The 19,288-nt window shown below is 36.8% G+C and overlaps 2 protein-coding genes across 2 annotated transcripts; both read right to left on the bottom strand.

Moving 5' to 3' along the window:
• Window positions 1–8,463: 8,463 nt before the first annotated feature.
• LOC107806444 (amino-acid permease BAT1 homolog) lies at window positions 8,464–12,475 on the bottom strand. Its single transcript, XM_016630604.2, has 8 exons — window positions 12,241–12,475; window positions 11,836–12,093; window positions 11,017–11,035; window positions 10,567–10,786; window positions 10,277–10,458; window positions 9,451–9,740; window positions 9,224–9,353; window positions 8,464–8,955 (listed from the first exon to the last, which is right to left on the bottom strand). Exons 1-8 carry the CDS (start codon window positions 12,333–12,335, stop codon window positions 8,608–8,610), a joined length of 1,542 nt encoding a protein of 513 aa, XP_016486090.2. The 5' UTR covers window positions 12,336–12,475; the 3' UTR covers window positions 8,464–8,607.
• A 1,139-nt stretch (window positions 12,476–13,614) lies between these two features.
• On the bottom strand, window positions 13,615–19,010 carry LOC107806446 (26S proteasome non-ATPase regulatory subunit 13 homolog B-like). The gene is made up of 6 exons (XM_016630606.2): window positions 18,754–19,010; window positions 17,379–17,825; window positions 16,262–16,342; window positions 15,095–15,291; window positions 14,905–15,004; window positions 13,615–14,152 (listed from the first exon to the last, which is right to left on the bottom strand). Exons 1-6 carry the CDS (start codon window positions 18,901–18,903, stop codon window positions 13,967–13,969), a joined length of 1,161 nt encoding a protein of 386 aa, XP_016486092.1. The 5' UTR covers window positions 18,904–19,010; the 3' UTR covers window positions 13,615–13,966.
• Between the last annotated feature and the right edge of the window lie 278 nt (window positions 19,011–19,288).

A 19,288-nucleotide genomic window follows, 5' to 3' on the forward strand; every position in this document is an offset into this window, starting at 1 on the left:
AGGGCCATAAAACATGAATTCAAGTTAATTCTCATATTTTCGTGTGCTATAGTCCACGCCATTTGTATGAATTCGGGCGACCGACCCTGAATCTCCTAAAATTTTGCGGGATCATCTAAAATGACCTAATGAACAATAGTCATCACTTCACCATGATCGTTCCTTATTCTTTGGCGTTTTAGTGCCATAAAATAGGAATTCAGAACGATTCCCAAATTTTCGTGTGTTATAGAACAAGCCATCTGCATGAATTCAGGCAACCAACTCCGAATCTATTAAAATTTAGCGTGCCCAAAAATCAACCTAATGAATAATAGTCATCGATTCTCCATGATTGTTCCTCATTTTTTAGCGTTTTAGGGTCATAAAACAGGAATTCAAGACGATTCCCGGATTTTCATGTGCTATAGTCCACGCCATCTATATGAATCCAGGCGACCGACACCGAATCATATAAAATTTTACGGACCCTTAAAAATGACCTAATGAACAATAGTTATTGCTTCGCCATGATCGTTCCAAGTTTTTTGGCGTTTTAGGGCCATAATACAGGAATTTAGGATAATTCCTAGATTTTCTTGTGCGACAGTCCACACCGTCTGCATGAATTCGAGCGACCGGTCCCGCATATCGTAAAATTTTGCGGGGCCATAAAAATGACCAAATGGACAATAATCATGGTTTCGGCATGACCGTTGCTTATATTTTGGCATATAAGGACAAAAAGAACCTTGAATTTAAGACGATTTTTAAATTTTCGTGTGCTATAATCCCTGCCATTTGCATGAATCCAAACTACCGGATCCGAATCCCCAAATAGTTTGCAGAGCCTTAAAAAATAACCTAATGAACAATAGTCATGGCTTCGGCATTACCGTTCTTCATTTTATGGCCTTTTGAACCAAAAAACTGAAATTCAGGCTAATTTCTAAATTTTTGTTTGCTATATAGTCCACACCATCTGTATGAATCTGGTCTACCGGATCCGAATCACCTAAAATTTTGTAGTGCCTTAAAAAATGACCTAATGAACAATAGTCATCGCTTCGGCATGACCGTTCCTCAGTTTTGGCATTTTAGGGCGAAAATATTGGAATTCAAGCTAATTTCCAAATTTTCGTGTGCTATGATCCACCTCATCTGCATGAATCTAGGCTACTCGATTCGAATCGCCTAAAATTTTATGGGGCCATAAATGATGACATAATGAACAATAGTCATGGCTTCGGCATGACTGTTCCTCGCTTTTGGCATTTTAGGGCTATTAAACAGGAATTCACGTCGATTCCCAGATTTTCGTGTGCTATAATCCATGACATCTGCATGAATTCAGGCGACCGGCCCCGAATCTCTTAAAAATTTTCGGGCCCAAAAAAAATCTAATGTACAATAGTCATCGCTTCTCCATCACCGTTCTTTATTTTTGGCGTTTTAAGGCCATAAAATAGGAATTCAAGATGATTCCTAGGTTTTCGGGTGCTATAGTCAATGCCAACTACATGCATTCGGGTGACCGACATCGAATCTTGCAGGCCCATATAACCGACCTAATGAACAACAGTTATCGCTTCACCATGACCGTTCCGAGTTTTTTTGGTGTTTTAGGGCCACAAAATAAAAATTCATGACGATCCCAAATTTTCTTCTGCTATAATCCACGTCATCTGCATGAATTCGGGCGACCGGTCCCGAATATTCTAAACTTTTACAGGCCCATATAAAATAACCTTATGAACAATAGTCATTGCTTTACTATTACCGTTCGCATTTTAGGGCCAAAAAATTAGAATTCAGACCGATTTCCAAATTTTCATATGCTATAGTTCACGTCATCTGTATGAATCCGGGCTACAGGATCCGAATTGCCTAAAATTTTACGGGGACATAAAAAATGACCTAATGAACAATAATCATGGCTTCGGCATGACCGTTCCCCTTTTGGTATTTTAGGGCAAAAAATAGAATTCAGGCCGATTTCTAAATTGTCATATGCATAGTCCATGCCATCTGCGTGAATCCTAGCTATCGGATACGAATCGCCTAAAATTTTATGAGACCATAAAAAATGATCTCATAAACAATAGTCATGGCTTCGGCATGACCGTTCCTCATTTTTGGTATTTAGGGCCAAAAATTGGAATTCAGGCTGTTTTCTAAATTTTTATGTCCTATAGTCCACGCCATCTGCATGAATTCGGACTACCGGACGAATCACTTAAAATTATACAAGGCCATAAAAATGACCTAATTAACAATAGTCATATCTTAGGCATGATCGTTCCTCTTTTTTTGGCATTCTAGGGCCCAAAGATTGGAATTTAGGCCGATTTATAAATTTTTGTATGCTATAATCCATGCCATCTGCATGAATTCGGGCTACCGAATCCGAATCGCCTAAAGTTTTGCGAGGCCACAAAAAATGACCTAATGAACAATAGCCATGGTTTCGGCATGACCGTTCTTCATTTTTTGGTATTTTAGGGCTAAGCAATTAGAATTCAGGCCGATTCTAAATTTCCTTGTGATATAGTCAACTCCATTTGCATGAGTCCATGCTACCAGATCCAAATCACCTAAAATTTTGCGGGACCATAAAAATGACCTTATGAACAATAGTCATGGCTTCGGCATGACCATTCCTCATTTTTGGCATCTCAGGGAGAAAAAATTGAAATATGGGCAGATTTTTAAATTTATGTGTGTTATAGTCCACGTCATTGGGCATGAATTCAGGGTACCGGATTTGAATCGCCTAAATTTTTACGGGGATATAAAATAAACTAATGAACAATAGTCATGGCTTCGGCATGACCGTTCCTTGTATTTTTTATATTTTAGGGTCAAAAAACTGAATTCGAGCCAATTTCTAAATTTTCATGTGCAATAATCCACATCATCTGCATGAATTCGGGCTACCGGATCCGATTTGCCTAAAATTTTGCCGGTCCACCAAAAATTACCTAATAAAAAATAGTCATGGCTTCGGCATGCCCGTTCCTGATTTTTTGGCATTTTAGAGCCAAAAAACTGGAATGTAGGTCGATTCCCAAATTTTCGTATGTTATAGTTCACGTCATCTGCAAGAATTCGGTCTACCGGATCCGATTCACCTAAAATATTGCGAGGCCACAAAAATAACCTAACGAACAACAGTCATGGCTTCCACATGACTGTTCCTCGTTTTTGGCATTTTAGGGTCAAAACATTAGAATTCGGGCCTATTCCAAAAAAATTATATGCTATAGTCCACGTCTTCTGCATGAATACGGGATACCATATCCGAATCGTCTTAATTTTTGTGAGGCCATAAAAATGACCTAATGAACAATAGCTATGGTTTTGGCATGTCTGTTCTTTATATTTTGGCATTTTAGGACCAAAAAACTGAATTCGGGCCGATTTAATATTTTTGTGCGCTTTAGTCCACGTCATTTGCATGAATACGAGCTACTGGATCTGAATTACCTAAAATTTTTGCGGGGCCATAAAAAATGACCTAATGAACATGGCTTTGGCATGACCGTTCCTCATTTTTTTTGGCATTTTAGGGATTCACATGAATTCGCGCTACCGAATCCGAATAGCTTAAAATTTTGGTGGGCCATAAAAATGACCTAATAAACAATAGTCATGGTTTCAGCATAATTGTTCCTTATTTTTTGATATTTTAGGACATAAAAACTGAAATTCGGGCCGATTTCCAAATTTTCGTGTGATATAGTCCATGCCATATGCATGAATCCGGTTACTGAATCCGTATCGCCTAAAATTTTGGGAGGTCTTAAAAATGACCTAATGAATAATAGTCATGGCTTCGGCATGACTGTTTCTCGTTTATTGTTATTTTAGGGCCAAAACCTAGAATTATGGCTTATTTTCAAATTTTCGTGTGCTATAGACCACGCCATCTGCATGAATACGGCTACCGGATCTTAATCGCCTAAAATTTAGTGAGGCCTTTAAAATGACCTAATGAATAATAGTAATCGCTCGGGCATGACCGTTCCTCGGGTTTTGACATTTTAGGGCCAAAAACTAGAATTCTGATCGATTCAAATCGCCTAAACTTTTGCGCTGCCATAAAAATGACCTATTGAACATTTATCTTGGCTTCAACAAGATCGTTCCTCGTTTTTTGGTATTTAAGGGCCAAAAAATTAAAATTCGGATTGATTCCCAAATTTTCGTACGCTATAGTTCGCGTCATCTATATGAATCCGGGTTACCGGATCCGAATCGCCTAAAATTTTGCGAGGACATCAAAAATCACCTTACGAACAATAGTCATGGCTTCGGCATGGCCGTTACTCTTTTTTGGTATTTTAGGAAAAACACTAAATAATTCGGGCCGATTCCCAAATATTTGTATGCTATAGTCCACGTCATTTGCATGAATCCGGGTTACCGAATCTAAATCGACTAAAATTTTGTGGGGCAATAAAAAATGACCTAATGAACAATAGTCATGGTTTCGGTATGACCGTTCCTCTTTATTTTGACATTTTGGGGCCAAAATATTAGAATTCAGGCCGATTTTAAAATTTTCCTATGCTATAATCCACTTCATCTACATGAATTCGGGCTGGCCCGAATCTCTTAAAATTTTACGGGACCATAAAAATGACCTAATGACAATAGTCGTGGCTTCGGTATGACCGTTATTCGTTTTTGGCGTTTTAGCGCAAAAAACTAGAATTCGGACCGATTTCAAAATTTCCGTGTGCTATAATCCTCGTCATCTGCATGAATCCGGGCAATCGAATCCGAATAGCCTAAAATTTTGCTCGTCCATAACAATGGCCTAATGAACAATAGTCATGGTTTCTGCATGACCGTCCTCTTTTTTGGTCTTTTTGGGCCAAAATATTGGAATTCAGATGTATTTTTAAATTTTCGTGTGCTATAGTCCACGCCATCGGCATGAATCCGGACAACCAAATCTGAATCGCCTAAAATTTTGCTGAGTCATAAAACATTACCTAATGATCAATAGTCATGACTTCGACATGACCGTTTCTCGTTTTTGGGCATTTTAGGGCCAAAAACTAGAATTTGTGACGATTTTTAAATTTTCGTGTGCTATAATCCACTCCATCAGCATGAATCCGGACTATCGGATCCGAATCGCTAAAACTTTTGCGGGGCTATAAAATAACTAATGAACAATAGTCATGGCTCCAGCATGACCATTCCTCATTTCTTTGAAATTTTAGGGCAAAAAAATTAGAATTCAGGCCGATTTCTAAACTTTTGTGTGCTAGTCCACGCCATCAGCATGAATTCGAGCTACCAAATCCGAATCTCCTAAAATATAGTTTCTCTTTATTTGGAATTTTAAGGCCAAAAACCTGAATCCGTGCCAATTTCTAAATTTTTGTGCGCTATAGTACATGCCATCTGTATGAATCCGGTCGAGCGGATCCGAATCGCCTAAAATTTTATGGGGTCATAAAAAATGACCTAATGAACAATATTCATGGTTTCAGCATGACTATTCCTCGTTTTTTGGCGTATTAGGGCTAAAAAAAAACTGGAATTCAGGTCGATTTTTAAATTTTCGTGAGTTATTGTCCACGCCATCTGCATAAATTCGGGCTATCGGATCCGAATCGTCTAAAATTTTATGAGGCCATAAAAATGACCTAATGATCAATATGCATGTATTTGGTATGACCGTTCCTCAGGTTTTGGTATTTTAGGGCCAAAAAACTAAAATTCAGGTCGATTTCCAAATTTTTGAGTGCATAGTCTACATCATATGTATGAATTCGGGCTACCGGATCCGAATCGCCTAAAATTTTACGGGGCTATCAAAAATGACCTAATTAAAAATAGTCATGGCTTAGGCATGTATGTTCCTCTTTTTTGGCATTTTAGGGCCAAAGATTTAGAATTCGGGTTGAATTCAAAAAAATTATTTTCTATAGTCCACACATATGCATGAATCCAGGCTACCCGATCTGAATTGCTTAAAATTTTGCGTGGCCATAAAAAATGACCTAATGATTGTCCTTCATTTGTTTTGTATTTTAGGACCAAAAACCTTTAATTCGGACCGATTTCTAAATTTTTGTGTACTGTAGCAAGCAAGAGATAAGACAAGTAGGACATTGTGAAAATAGATTAATGATGATGAACATAACATGTTAAGATAACTCAATTAAGGCATGAAAGGAGTCTACGTAGCTAAAATTGATAAATTTTTATATTTAGCCCGTGTACACAATTGTGACCTTGTGTACATGGCTTCCACCATCACAATTATCAAAAATAATACCAATCCTAATCGTCTGAAATTTTGCAGGTCCATAAAAAATGACCTGATGAACAATAGTCATGGCTTCGACATGATCGTTTCTCATTCTTTGGCATTTTAAGGCCAAAAATTAGAATTCGGGTCGATTTCTAAATTTCCGTGTGCTATAATCCATGTCATTTGCATGAATCCAAGCTGTCGGATCCGAATTCCCTAATAGTTTGCGGAGCCATAAACAATAACCTAATGAACAATAGTCATGGTTTCGGCGTGATCGTTCCTTTTTGGCATTTTAGGGTAAAAAACTAAAATTCGGGCTGATTTTTAAATTTTCATCTACGCCATTTGCATGAAATCGGACTACAGGATATGAATCGCCTAAACTTTTGTAGGGCCACAAAAATGACCTAATGAACAATAGTTATAATTTCGGCATGTCCGTTCCTCATTTTTTGGCATTTTAAAGGCAAAAAATTGAAATTCGGGCCGATTTCTAATTTCTCGTGTGATATAGTCGACGCCATCTGCATGAATCCGGGTTATCAAATTCTAATCGCCTAAAATTTTACGGGGCTATCAAAAAAGACCTAATGAATGAACAATAGTCATGGCTTCAGCATGACCGTACCTCTTTTTTTGGCATTTTAGAGCCAAAAAACTGAAATTCTGATCGATTTGCAATTTTTTGTGTGAATAGTCCACGCCATCCACGTGAATCCGGAATACCAGATCCGAATCACCTAATATTTTGCGGGCCCATAAAAATGACCTAATGAACAATAGACATGGCTTTGGCATGACCGTTCCTTATTTTTTGGTATTTTAGGGCCAAAAAACTAAAATTCAGGCCGATTTTTAAATTTTCGTGTGCTATAATCCACGCAATCTGCATGAATCCGGGATACCGGATCTGAATAGCTTAAAATTTTGCGAGGCTATAAAAAATGACCTAATGAACAATCATCATGGCTTCGGCATGACCGTTCCTTATTTTTGGTATTTTAGGGCCAAAAAACTAAAATTCTGATCGATTTCCAACTTTTTGTGTGTTATAATCCATGCCAGTTGCATGAATACGGGCTATCGGATCTGAATCACCTAATATTTTGCGGGCCAATAAAAAATGATTTAATGAATAATAGTCATGACTTTGGCATGACCGCTCCTAATCTTTTTGGCATTTTAGGGCCAAAAAATTTCAATTCGGGCCGATTTCTAAAAAATAATTGTGTTATAGTCCACGCCATCTGCATGAATCCAGGATACCGGATCCGAATCATCTAAAATTTTGTGGGGCAATAAAAAATGACCTAATGAACAATAGTCATGGTTTCAGGCATGAACGTTTCTTGTGTTTTGGCATTCTAAGGCTAAGAATCTGGAATTCAGACCGATTTTCAAATTTTTCGTATATTATAGTGCACGCCATTTGCATGAATCCAGGCTACGGATCTCTCCACTCTTGTCGTAGCCTCATCAGCATAAATTGGATTCCCTAGCACACTACTGATCCTGCTTAAGGTCTCCATCTCCCAACAATTTAGAGGCCAATTTGGGAATTTCACCTGTATTGGTACCACTTTCGGCACTTCCTCATAGAAGTTAAAATCTGGTTCCTATGCATTGATTATTATTGGTTTGTTTATTGTTTGGGGGCAGAATACTTGCATTCCTAAATTACTTGCATTGAAAATCTGCAGAGTTGCATTTATTTTATTCGCTCCATATTGTATCTGTTTACTTGTCTGAATAGATTGAAGGAACACAACATTGGCCTCTTTGGGGCATATTTACATCGAATAAGAACACATGCAAGATTTGTCCATAGGGAAATTTGTGAATAATTTAACAATATAATGAAGATAGTAGCACGTCTTGCTAGTCCGGAAAAACTTATGAATAATTGAACAACACAGACAAGTTTTGCTCATCTGACACGATTTATGAACAATTTAACAAGATAAGTAGAATGAAGATAGTACTAAGTCTTGTCAGTTCGGCAAAACTATGTGAATAATTGAACAACACGGGCAAGTTTTGCCGGCCTATGTCGGCAAAGGTACGTAATAGTTGGAGTATATACTTGAACATTGTGCAATACAATTACACGAATAATTGAACAACACATACAAGTTTTGTCATTTCGACACGACCTATGAACAATTTAACAAGATAAGTAGAGTGAAGATAGTACTAAGTCTTGTCAGTTTGGCAAAACTATGTGAATAATTGAACAACACACGCAAGTTTTGCCGGCTTATGTCAGCAAAGGTACGTAGTAGTTGGAGTATATACTTGAACATTGTCCAATACAAGTAAAGGAATCAGAGTTTAACACTTCCTTAGTTGAACTATACTTCAATATTTGTTATAGGGCCTTTAAACCAATGCCTAGCACTGAAAAACCAAGAAGAAAGAAGAAGAATAAGAAGGCCACCAACTGCAACAGGAGTATAGTTGAGAGTTTGATCAGTAATAGGGTAAGCAACAGGCAAAGAGAAGAGCACAGAGATGACTGCAACCCACAACACCGCGATCCAACCAACAACGACTCCATAGCGTCCCAAGTTGAACGGTCCTGGAGTGAAAGACTTTCGAGCCAGAGTCACTCTAAATAAGGACGGTAAGGCATACGCGATATATAGCCCGATTGTTGCTATTGATGTCATCGCTTGAAATGCTACCAAGCTTCCAAGAGACTTTAATATGAAACCACCACACACAAAAAAGTAGCATACTATTATATTAGCATTTGGAAGGGAGTGAAATAAACAGAACAGAATTAGTAAAACCTTTCTATAACAGTCTCGTTTGCTTAGGACATTTTTTGGTTGTTATATCGAAATGTTGCTATAGAGAACAAGTATCATAACATAACATGAAAAATTGGTTTCAAAGAAAACTTGGCCGTTATAGTGAACTGCTATAGAGAAGTTTGACTGTATATGACACAGTCAGTAGTCATACCGTCAATGCCATGCAAAATGCTATAAGCGCTGACATCCAGACTGCGTTTATTGGAACCTCCTGCTCATTTACTCTGCGCCAGAATGGCGAAAATGGCATTGCTCCGTCTCGGGAGAATGCATAAGCCATCCTGCAAACAACATTTTGCTAATTTGTGTCTAGTCTGAAGAGAGCTTGCTTGAATTATACAAAGGAAAAACTCTGGTCAAGCTTAGCATACTTAATACCTAGAGTTGCTAGTCAGGGAGCTCATGCCACAGAAGAATACAGCAACAGCAATTACGCCTAAGCAAAGAATTCCACCAACACCACTTCCAAACCTGTTTTTAAATGCATCATAAAATATTTGTGCAATTGCATAACCGCCCGTGTCGTTGTTTTTATTCAACAGATGAGGTATGTCTGCAACTGCAAAGGTTATACCAAGTATATATGCCCATCCAACAAGTAGTGATATGCCAATGGCACCTACAATCCCTTTTGGCCCATTTTTATCTGCATCTTTTGTTTCCTCTGTCTGCAAAGAGAAGTAATCACAGACAAGACAAAGGAAAAATTCTATGAAAACCACTTTGAAGAGACAATGACAGCAGGATGTGATTGAGTGATAGAATGACACATCATTATCAACCAACCTCAAACCGAGAAGCCTATGGAATTTGCTCTATAGATACCATCAAATCCCAGTTTCCGACCTTGGAAACAAGAAGTTCTTGTTTGGGGGGGTGTAATATCAACTACTTGACGCCCATCCAGCGCATCCGTTATGGTTATCTCATATCCCCCTTTGTCTTTTCGTATGATTTTTCTTACTAAAGAATTTCTCAAAATAGTACATGATCATTAGGTCTAAAAAGAGATGTTGCAGCATTCAGATGACATGCTATCTTTCATCGATAACAACAACAACCCAATGAAATCCCATATGTGGGATCTAGGGAGGGTAATGTGTACGCAGTCCTTACCCCTACCTTGAGAAAGTAGAGAGTTTGTTTCTCATAGACCTTTCTTTCATCGATAGAGAAGTCAATTTTAGAAAGAAAAAGGATTCACCATATGAGCAGAAGCATCATAACCTAACAATGTATACTGGCTCATGAGAAGTCCAAGAACAAAGATGTACACTTTATTGCCAATGCCACCTTCATTTTCAGTATTGAAGTTAGTGAATACAAATTTAGCGCTGGCTCGTTCAGTTGCAACCACGGGAATCAGTATCATAAGAAGAAAAACACCTGCAATATTCCTCAAATCCATCAATCAGAGCTCATAAAAGGCACAATGGTAGCTGTTATATATCGATAAAGATAAGAGTAGATTTACTATATATGAAATAATAGTACCTAAAACATTCCAAGCAGCAGCAAATTGTCCAAAGAAGGACAGCCAAGAGATAGGAAGACTATTCAAAAAAACATGTAAGAGCAGAATTCCAGCATGTAAGGCAATAACTACATATTTAGAGGCCTGATATCCACCTCCATTCACTCCACCTGTGCTAAGGAGTATTATCACTTGAAGTAATTGTGCCAATGAATAATCTGCACTTGTTGTGACTGTCCACTGCAATTCTTTCAGCGATTATATTACAACAATGACAACAATAGCTAACACTTCAGTCGCAAATAAGTTGGGATCGGCTATATGAATTCTCACTCTCCATTTTAGCTCAAATCATGTCATCATCAGACGAAATAAAATAGTGAAAATTAAGCTAAATATATATAAATGAGAAATAAAATAGAATTGGTCCCTCACTAATTTACAATTTTCTAGTAGTGTATTCATGATACCTGACCAACAATGTTGAACGTGCAAGATGAATTGAAAAAAAGACCATTTACTGTATGAAGCAATATGTATATCGAAGTTAGTCATATCAGCAATCTTTGTCTAATTTCATGGTCGAATTAAGAACTTTGACTCTCATACTCCAAATTAAGAATTGAAACAGAGGGAGTATAAGTTATGACAGGTGACTGCTATAATACAACAAAGAGAAACATAAGCTAAAGGATGCAACTTTTTCTTACAAGATAATGCCACCATAAGTTTAAGTTTTATGCGCTGACGGTAAAACGTATTAACACAACCAGGTCACTCAAAAGGTAGCAGGTAATTGTATTTAATAATATTGATCGATAATCCAAAATAAATGGTAAGTAACCTATTATAACAGGTTAAATTGCCCTAATGCGTGAATAATTAAATACATTATTGGTGCATGCAATTTGAATCAGATTAAGAAAACAGGGCAAGGCAATACAAGGCACTGGAATGTTTGCATTAAGGGAATTAAGTCGATTAATGACAAATGGTACCAATTAGACTATATATGAAATATCACATAAAAGGGCAGCCCGGTGCACCAAGCTCCCGCTATGCCCGGGGTCTGGGGAAGGGCCGAACCACAACGGCCTATTGTACGCAGTTTTACCCTGTATTTCTACAAGAGGTTGTTTCCACGGCTCGAACCCGTGACCTCCTAGTCACATGATAGCAGCTTTACCCGTTACGTCAAGGCTCCCCTCCATACTGAGTATATGACATGATTTACTTAAATTTAGAATAGAAAAGTAATTAATTAGTGAGATTAATTAAGATTTAATTACCAGCCAGTAATCCAAGAAGCAAAAGGAGCCCAAGTTGGACCAGCAAGCATAGCACTCCAATAATAAAGACCACCAGAAGTTGGATAAGATGAACAAATCTCAGCCATTGATAAACCAACCATAGTAAATAAACCAGTAATTAACCATCCATATACATAAGAAATTGGCCCACCAAAACTCAATCCAGTTCCAAACAATGTGTTTAAACCAGTAAGCACTGATATTATAGAAAACGAAAACGTAAAGTTCGATAACACCCTGCAAAATTATGTGACTATAAATGATCTCATTAAGGATAAGACGTTTGAGGAAAGTGTGATATTTTTTGTCGATATACTAAAAAGAAAAAGTATGTCACGTAAAATGAAACGAAGAAAGTATATTAATATGAAGGTGGAGTTTTACGAAAGATCGCGCTTGAGTTCTTGTTTGTAGCCAAGTTCGTGAAGACGTGCATTGCCTGAATCAATGGCACCTTTATTGCATTCTTCAATATTCATACTTTTTTTCCTTCAAAATTTTTAGAGAGAGAAATAGACTACAGGCTAAGCAGCTAAGAAGAAGTGTAACGAGCGAGAGTTGCTGAAACTAGCATAATAATTATCAAAAAGAGAGATAGCAACCAATAGTAGTACATTTCTGCAAATAATTTGGTTATTAGTTAAATGATAATTTTTTTGTGGTTTTGGTTGTTAGTGATGTTTGAATAGAGAGTTGAGTATGGACAAAGGAAATTATAGCGCCTCTGAAAACGCAATAACCGGGCCATTCTTTTTTATTACATTTCACTAAGTGACAACTGACAAGTTGACACTAATCTTTTGTTTTTTCCTTTTTTTTGCCCCCATTATGTACAGAATTTTATTTTCCTTTATTATGATTAAAAAGTCTTAAAAAGGAATTGAAAACTTTTTAAATTTGTGTTCTTAAACATGATTAATTTTCGTACGGCTATAAATAAAAAATCTAAATAAATTATTTTAAAATGTAGAAAAGAAACAGTCTTGTTGTAATGAACTAATAAAAAATATTAACATTTATTGAAACGGAGGGAGTCTAATTTAAGCAATAATCATCGTCTTTCTTTATACACGCTCAAGTGTGGTATAAAAACAACAAGTAGTGGCGGGTGTTGATTACACCACTTCGCCAGAAAATTATACAGTATTGTTAGATAAATTTTTTGTTTTATGTATATTTACCATGCGTTGACTCCCTTTGATTTTTCGATGTATTTAACTTTTTATATTTTGAAACCTCCTAGTGAAAATCTTAATTCCACCACTAAGGACAAGTAGTTGGTATTTGAAATGGTTTTGCCACAAAAACTAGAGTTATAACTAATATAGAAAAGATGAAGATGTTAGGTTAGTATTCTGAAAAAGAGGAAAGAATTGTGACAAAGCTATGTAACCTTCCAATGTACATATATAACAAAGATATATGGAAGAACACTCCTCCTAGAAAAGGAAATATATAATCTCACATACTATTGACAAATCCAAAAACATGTACTTTTATTTAGAGTACTGCAATAATGTTACGTAATTGTTTTGCTATAGCAATGGGGAGAATTACAAAATTCAACTCAGAAAGAAAATGTTATTTAACTAAACATGACAAAACAATTGTGCGGCTATAAAAGTTTGTTAAAACTTTTCTCTGATTGAAATGACAACATCAAATGCCTTTATCACTCTTAAGTCTTCAGATGAAATGGACAGGTTTTTGACTTTGGTGTCAATAATGCATTTTTGCTTGGTGATTTTGACCATGAAATTTATATAAAAGTCTATTGGCTCTGTTTAGTTGTAGTGCAAAAGAAGGTCCAAGAAATAATAAAATTCTAACAGTCGTAAAAATAAGCCATATCACAACTTGGCTCCAGTTATCCCCTTTGAATGTCATCACTATGAACTAGAAGTAATCGAATACAAGAACAACCAGCTATCTGAAAAAATATCAATAATTTCTCAGCATAAACCGGGACATACAAGTAAACGCCTAAGAATACTAGAACAGTGTCCCTAGTTTCTCAGCTGTATTACCAGCTCTTTTCGGAAGCAAAACAAATATAAAGATGAGGCGGGGCTATTACAGAGACCGGAGAAGGCACTGGGAAAACCAAGGATTATGTAGCAACTAAATCAGGAGTTTCAGCCTCCACAGATAACAAAGCTGTGTGTACTTTATCCACCCAATTGTCTAGCCGATCCCTCAATGACTTGATTTGTGTAATTCCCAAAACTCTTGGTTGCACCCAGGAGACATGAACTGTCCCTTCGACTTGATCAATTATTCCCTCAATGAGATGCACCTACACGAGAACAACATTAAACCAACCGTCAAAAGACATGAACCACATCAAGAGGAAGACAAGCAGCATCAAGACTGCCCAAGTGGAAAATTCAGGGGACGTGGGAAAAGTATAAACATTCAGGATAAGTGTTAATTGCTGATTACTAACATGTCTATCGTTTGTATTAAGATCCACAAAACCCGGCATAGAAACTAGAGTTAACTAATATAGAAAGATAAAGATCTTAGGTTACTGTTCTCATAAAAGGAAAGAGTTATGACAAAGCTATGTAAGATGAAATAGTGAACGTAAGGGGAAGGAAAAAGCATGAATGCAACACTGAACAATAAACATCCAATAACCTCTTTCCTCCTTTTTGAATAAATGGCCTAACCAAGTACAAATATAACAAAGATATCTGGAAGAACACTCCAAGAAAAGGAAATATACAATCTCACATTCTATACGCAAATCCAAAAGGATTAAGCATTTTTCCATCTCATATAAGAATGTTTTAGTACAAGGAAATAGTATCGAAGCACTGCCCATATGGAGGAGCTTGCACTCATTGCTTAAATTAGTATGGCACAATGAACAAAAACAAAAAACACAAGGGCAATAGAATATGTTTCTCAACCCATAGAAAAACAAAAGATGCTGATATCAATTAATAATACAATAAAAGATGCACATTGATTATGCTGTCATGATTCAAGGAAGTTGGTGAGAATAACAGAGGTTAAATTCTAATTTAACTAAAAAGAACTTACAGAAAGGCTCTTCATGAGTAGATATTCTACATCCTCCACATTTAACTTTGTGCGCTCTGCAATCACACTCAGAGGGATAGTTCTATCGTCTGCTGGGCGACTGCATGCAAATGTATTGTCCAAAGCTTTAGTATCAATCCTAATGGCATAAGTAAATAAAACTCCATTATCTGCGAAATTGCCACAGTACCTGAAGATAATTTCCATCAAGCAGAGAATGTTGACCTTCTCGAGAAGCTTTTGCTCGTTCTGCACCAATGCTGGTTGAGCACTCAAAGCAGCTTGATGGACATGGCATAATTTTTGATAGCGAACCAAATCACCGGTGTTAAAGGCTTCAAGAATATAATAGAGCCACTCAACCTTAGTCCCCACCAGACTCTGTATCTGTAACAAATTAGAATAAGTCATGATAGATTGAACATACACAATCTTGTAAGCACATAAATCTAGTCCGTCCCATGCAACTGAAGCCAATATAATGGATAAAAAGGAATTTATTGTGATTTCAGTGAGTTCTCAGATACAATGCCTTAGTAGTTAGTTTATTGTCAGTTTGATTCGGGTATCTCTTAGTCCTTGTATACATGGTCTCAACCTTCCCCCATACTATATCAACTAAATGCCTTACGAGAAGGGAAATTCCATCCATCCATGTAAAAGTATGCACTAAAACTCAGAAAACTAAATAGAAAAAGATGGCTATTTGGGACCATTAGAGGAACACAGTGGAACCAATGAGAAGAACTATATTTCTACAAAAGCAAGAAAAAGTAAGGAATAATCGGCAATGACTAGGGCACAACTTTGCATCCATACGTATTGGGTCAACATTATACTTATCCCAGGACCAACATCGTCACCAATAGGGCCGACTCTTACTTCATAGAAAGAATCCAATACTTTTTTTTTTTTTTTTGCCCCAGAAGGTTTGAGGGGGTAGGTGGAGAAGAGTTGCAGACTCATAGTGGAGGTCCACTATCTTGTTTAATTGTTCTCAGCAGTGAACAAAAAAGTAGAAGCAGACTCATAATGAAGGTCCAATAATCATGTTTAGGAGTTTCCAGATGTGAATTGAAACCCTTGGAGCAAGAGACAAAAAGACAGAAAAAAGCAGAAAAACAGACGATCCTGCTTACTGCGGCTCCCTATTCATACTACAGATGACAACACGATAAGACCTGAAGACATATTCTGACAGCTGGGAAGGACAACAATAGTACACTCCTTGAATGGGCAGTCCACTTAGCCATTTCCACAAGAAAGAAGCGCTAGCAGATAATATCCAGCTACTTGAACATAACTCTAGCACATGGAAAGCACAGAAAAAAAGAGGGAATCTGTCAAATAAACTTACAATCGGATGAGCAAGTAGTTCTCCAAAGTTGTATATGTTGTCTCCCAGCAATGCTGATAGGGACAAATCGAAAGCCAAATCCTAAACAAAATAGAAGAAACAGTAACCGTTTTCAGATGCATTATAATTAAAAGACTGAAATTGCAGAAAATACTGCAAATCACATAAACAACTAACAAGTATTTCTACTCAAAGGCTAAAGCAGCTGTTAGAAAAGACCACCTCAACACTGATGCATTAAGCAATTAAACAATAACGCTTTCCTTTTTTCAGCATTTGATTGATTAGCAACTGTCAAAGTACTGAATTAATGCTTAAGCCCATAGCACTGTGACGTCTCTAACTTAATACGAGGATGTATGGGTAAATCATGAAGAATCTATGCAGAACTTGGGAATGATGAGGAGCATATTAGAGAATTTAGATCCAATAGCAAATCATTATTAAAAAAAATTAAAACGAAGACCTTCAAAAGATTCACTAAACTGTGTGAAGCTTCCTCTGTTAGGAAAGAAAAAAAGAGCATTCCTTTACACATCCTTAGAGATGATACTGCAGTCAAGGATGAGAAGACAACACCATCCATCTCTACTCTCAAATACAGACTAAATACTCGGAGACACAGTAAACTGTGTCCGCAATTAAATCAAATATCACATTTGGGGGGGGGGGGTGCAATTTCATTTTTAAATTGCTTTCATTCTCTTGCTAGTTAACTGATTAAAAGGAGAGTATGGTGACTACAATGTGACAGGGATTCATGAAAATTCCACACCAGTGATTCCATCATATACTCTTGAAAATCAAGTAGCATAGACTGTAAAAGACATCATATAAGGTACCGCTTGAGCCTTTAACTCATTTCTGTCGAGAACCAAGACTAAGTAAGAGGCTCTTCTAAATGCCTAAAATAGTTGTGGTTTCTACAGATATAATCCAGCCAAAGAGATGTACTACAAATATTTCCCAGTCTCACTATCTTCTCAAAGATACCAACAATTTACCATATTTAAGTAAGATAATTTAATAAATGGACAATTGATACACAATTAGCTAAGTAATACAAACAAGCAAATTGGGCAGGGACAGGTTGACAAAAAAAGAAATGACAAAGTACCAGCTTAAATGATTCAGAAAGAGATTCCACTGAAGTGTAAGCAAGATAAAGAAGAGAACTCTTGTAGAACTCGGCGAAGTCCTGGCGAGCTTTATGATACTGAGACGAAACCCAATAATAGCTCGCATAAACAGATGGATCAATGTCAGTCATACTGTCAAGTGTAGTCTTCCCTTCATCTAAAAGTTTCTGGCACTCCTTTTGATCCCCTTGCTCAAGCTTAAACAGGGCAATCTGCATCTTAATATAAAGAATCGGCTCCTCTATCCGTGTCTCTTTAGTATTACGAAGTTTCTCAGTCACTCCTTCAAGGTAACCTATAGCAGCCTCTTTTTCGGGGTATTGCCGAGAAACAATGACCGCAAAATGTGCAAGCTTGAGAAGATTGATCTTTGTCTCAAAATCAGTGATGAAGTTGTCATACAACTGTATTAGTGCGTCACCAGCCTAAAGGGAGAAGAGAAGTGTTAGATGCCAACACAACAAAATAAAACAAACACCCGTTTACGTAACGTTCTTCAGAATCAATCATGCACAAATGTAGCACGGTACAAATAGATTGTCCGAAGCAAAAGGTGCAAACTTTCATGCAATAAAGACACATATAGTAGTAATACAGTCTAAGCTCCAAAAACATCACCATTCCTGGAGAATGGACCCCCAGTGATAAGATTTATTACTAAAATATGTTAGTTTTACCAGCTCGACTTCAATTTACACCACGAGTACAGGACAAGGATAACCGATAAAGCACCCATTTAGATGATTGAGCATTTCTTTTGGGGAATATGTAATTGAATTGTGATGATTTAAAATAACACTCCCTCAATCCTAGTGATATTCTTTCCTTTTTGGTCTGTCCCAACAAAGAACAATAAATTATATATTTTTAAACAATTTAACTTTAACCGTCTTATTTTACCTTAATGAGATTGATTTATAATCACACAAATATCTATGGCTTATTTTAGACCATATGTTTCAAAAGGCTATATTTCTTTCCCAAATTCCATGAACTGTCAAACATCCTCATATAAATGGGGACGGATAGAGTAGATAAAAACACCTTACACTTGACTTGATAATCTATCTGCTTATTTTGCCACTAAGTTCGGAAACAGGGTCCTAATTAGTTCCATATAAGCTAATCCAGATGCAATTGCATTCCATCATTAGGTAAATTATCAACATATTACATGCCAATTCATGCTACATGAAACAAATGCAAATAAGAATAGAATTCAATTTAAAACTAAACCCTCCACAAAACCCTAACTTTTACACACCTAAACCCATTGCATTCACCCCAAAAAAGGTCTAAATACGATTAAAACAAAACGAAATTCACAGGTATTAAATGGAATTGAATAATGACCTGAAAAAGGGGAAGTGAAACGAACTGGTCAAGCTTGAGAGTAAGCTGGTGCCAGAGCTTTCTTTGGTACAGATCTGATAGCGTAGTGTACCAATCGGAGAGCTCGTGATGGGCATTGCAAAGCGATTCCAGGTACTGTAGAGCCGCCATGGCTGAAAACTCGATGCAAGACGAAGCAGCTGCTGTGTGTGTGTGTGTGAGAGAGAGAGAGAGAAAACTAAAACCTTTGGCTTGTTCTCAAAGAAAAGAATACATATGGGAAGGAATATGGAGTTTTTAATCCAAATAAACCCTTTTAAGTTTAGAAGTAAGTTCATTTTAGTCTCTAATTGTTTACATTAGATACATGTGACCCATTAAGTTTACAAAATTTAAGCACTTTTAGTTCAATTGATGGAACTCCCAATACCCAAATAAGTCAAGTTAAAATTAACAGAAATGTCATATTTTCCATGTATATCCAAACTAAACAACAATCATGATTGAAATTTTTAGCTTTTTTCTTCTTTTGATTTTACGAATACAACGATAACCA

This window comes from Nicotiana tabacum, chromosome 13 (assembly GCF_000715075.1).
Source record: "Nicotiana tabacum cultivar K326 chromosome 13, ASM71507v2, whole genome shotgun sequence".
In the NCBI taxonomy this organism is placed as follows: Eukaryota; Viridiplantae; Streptophyta; class Magnoliopsida; order Solanales; family Solanaceae; genus Nicotiana; species Nicotiana tabacum.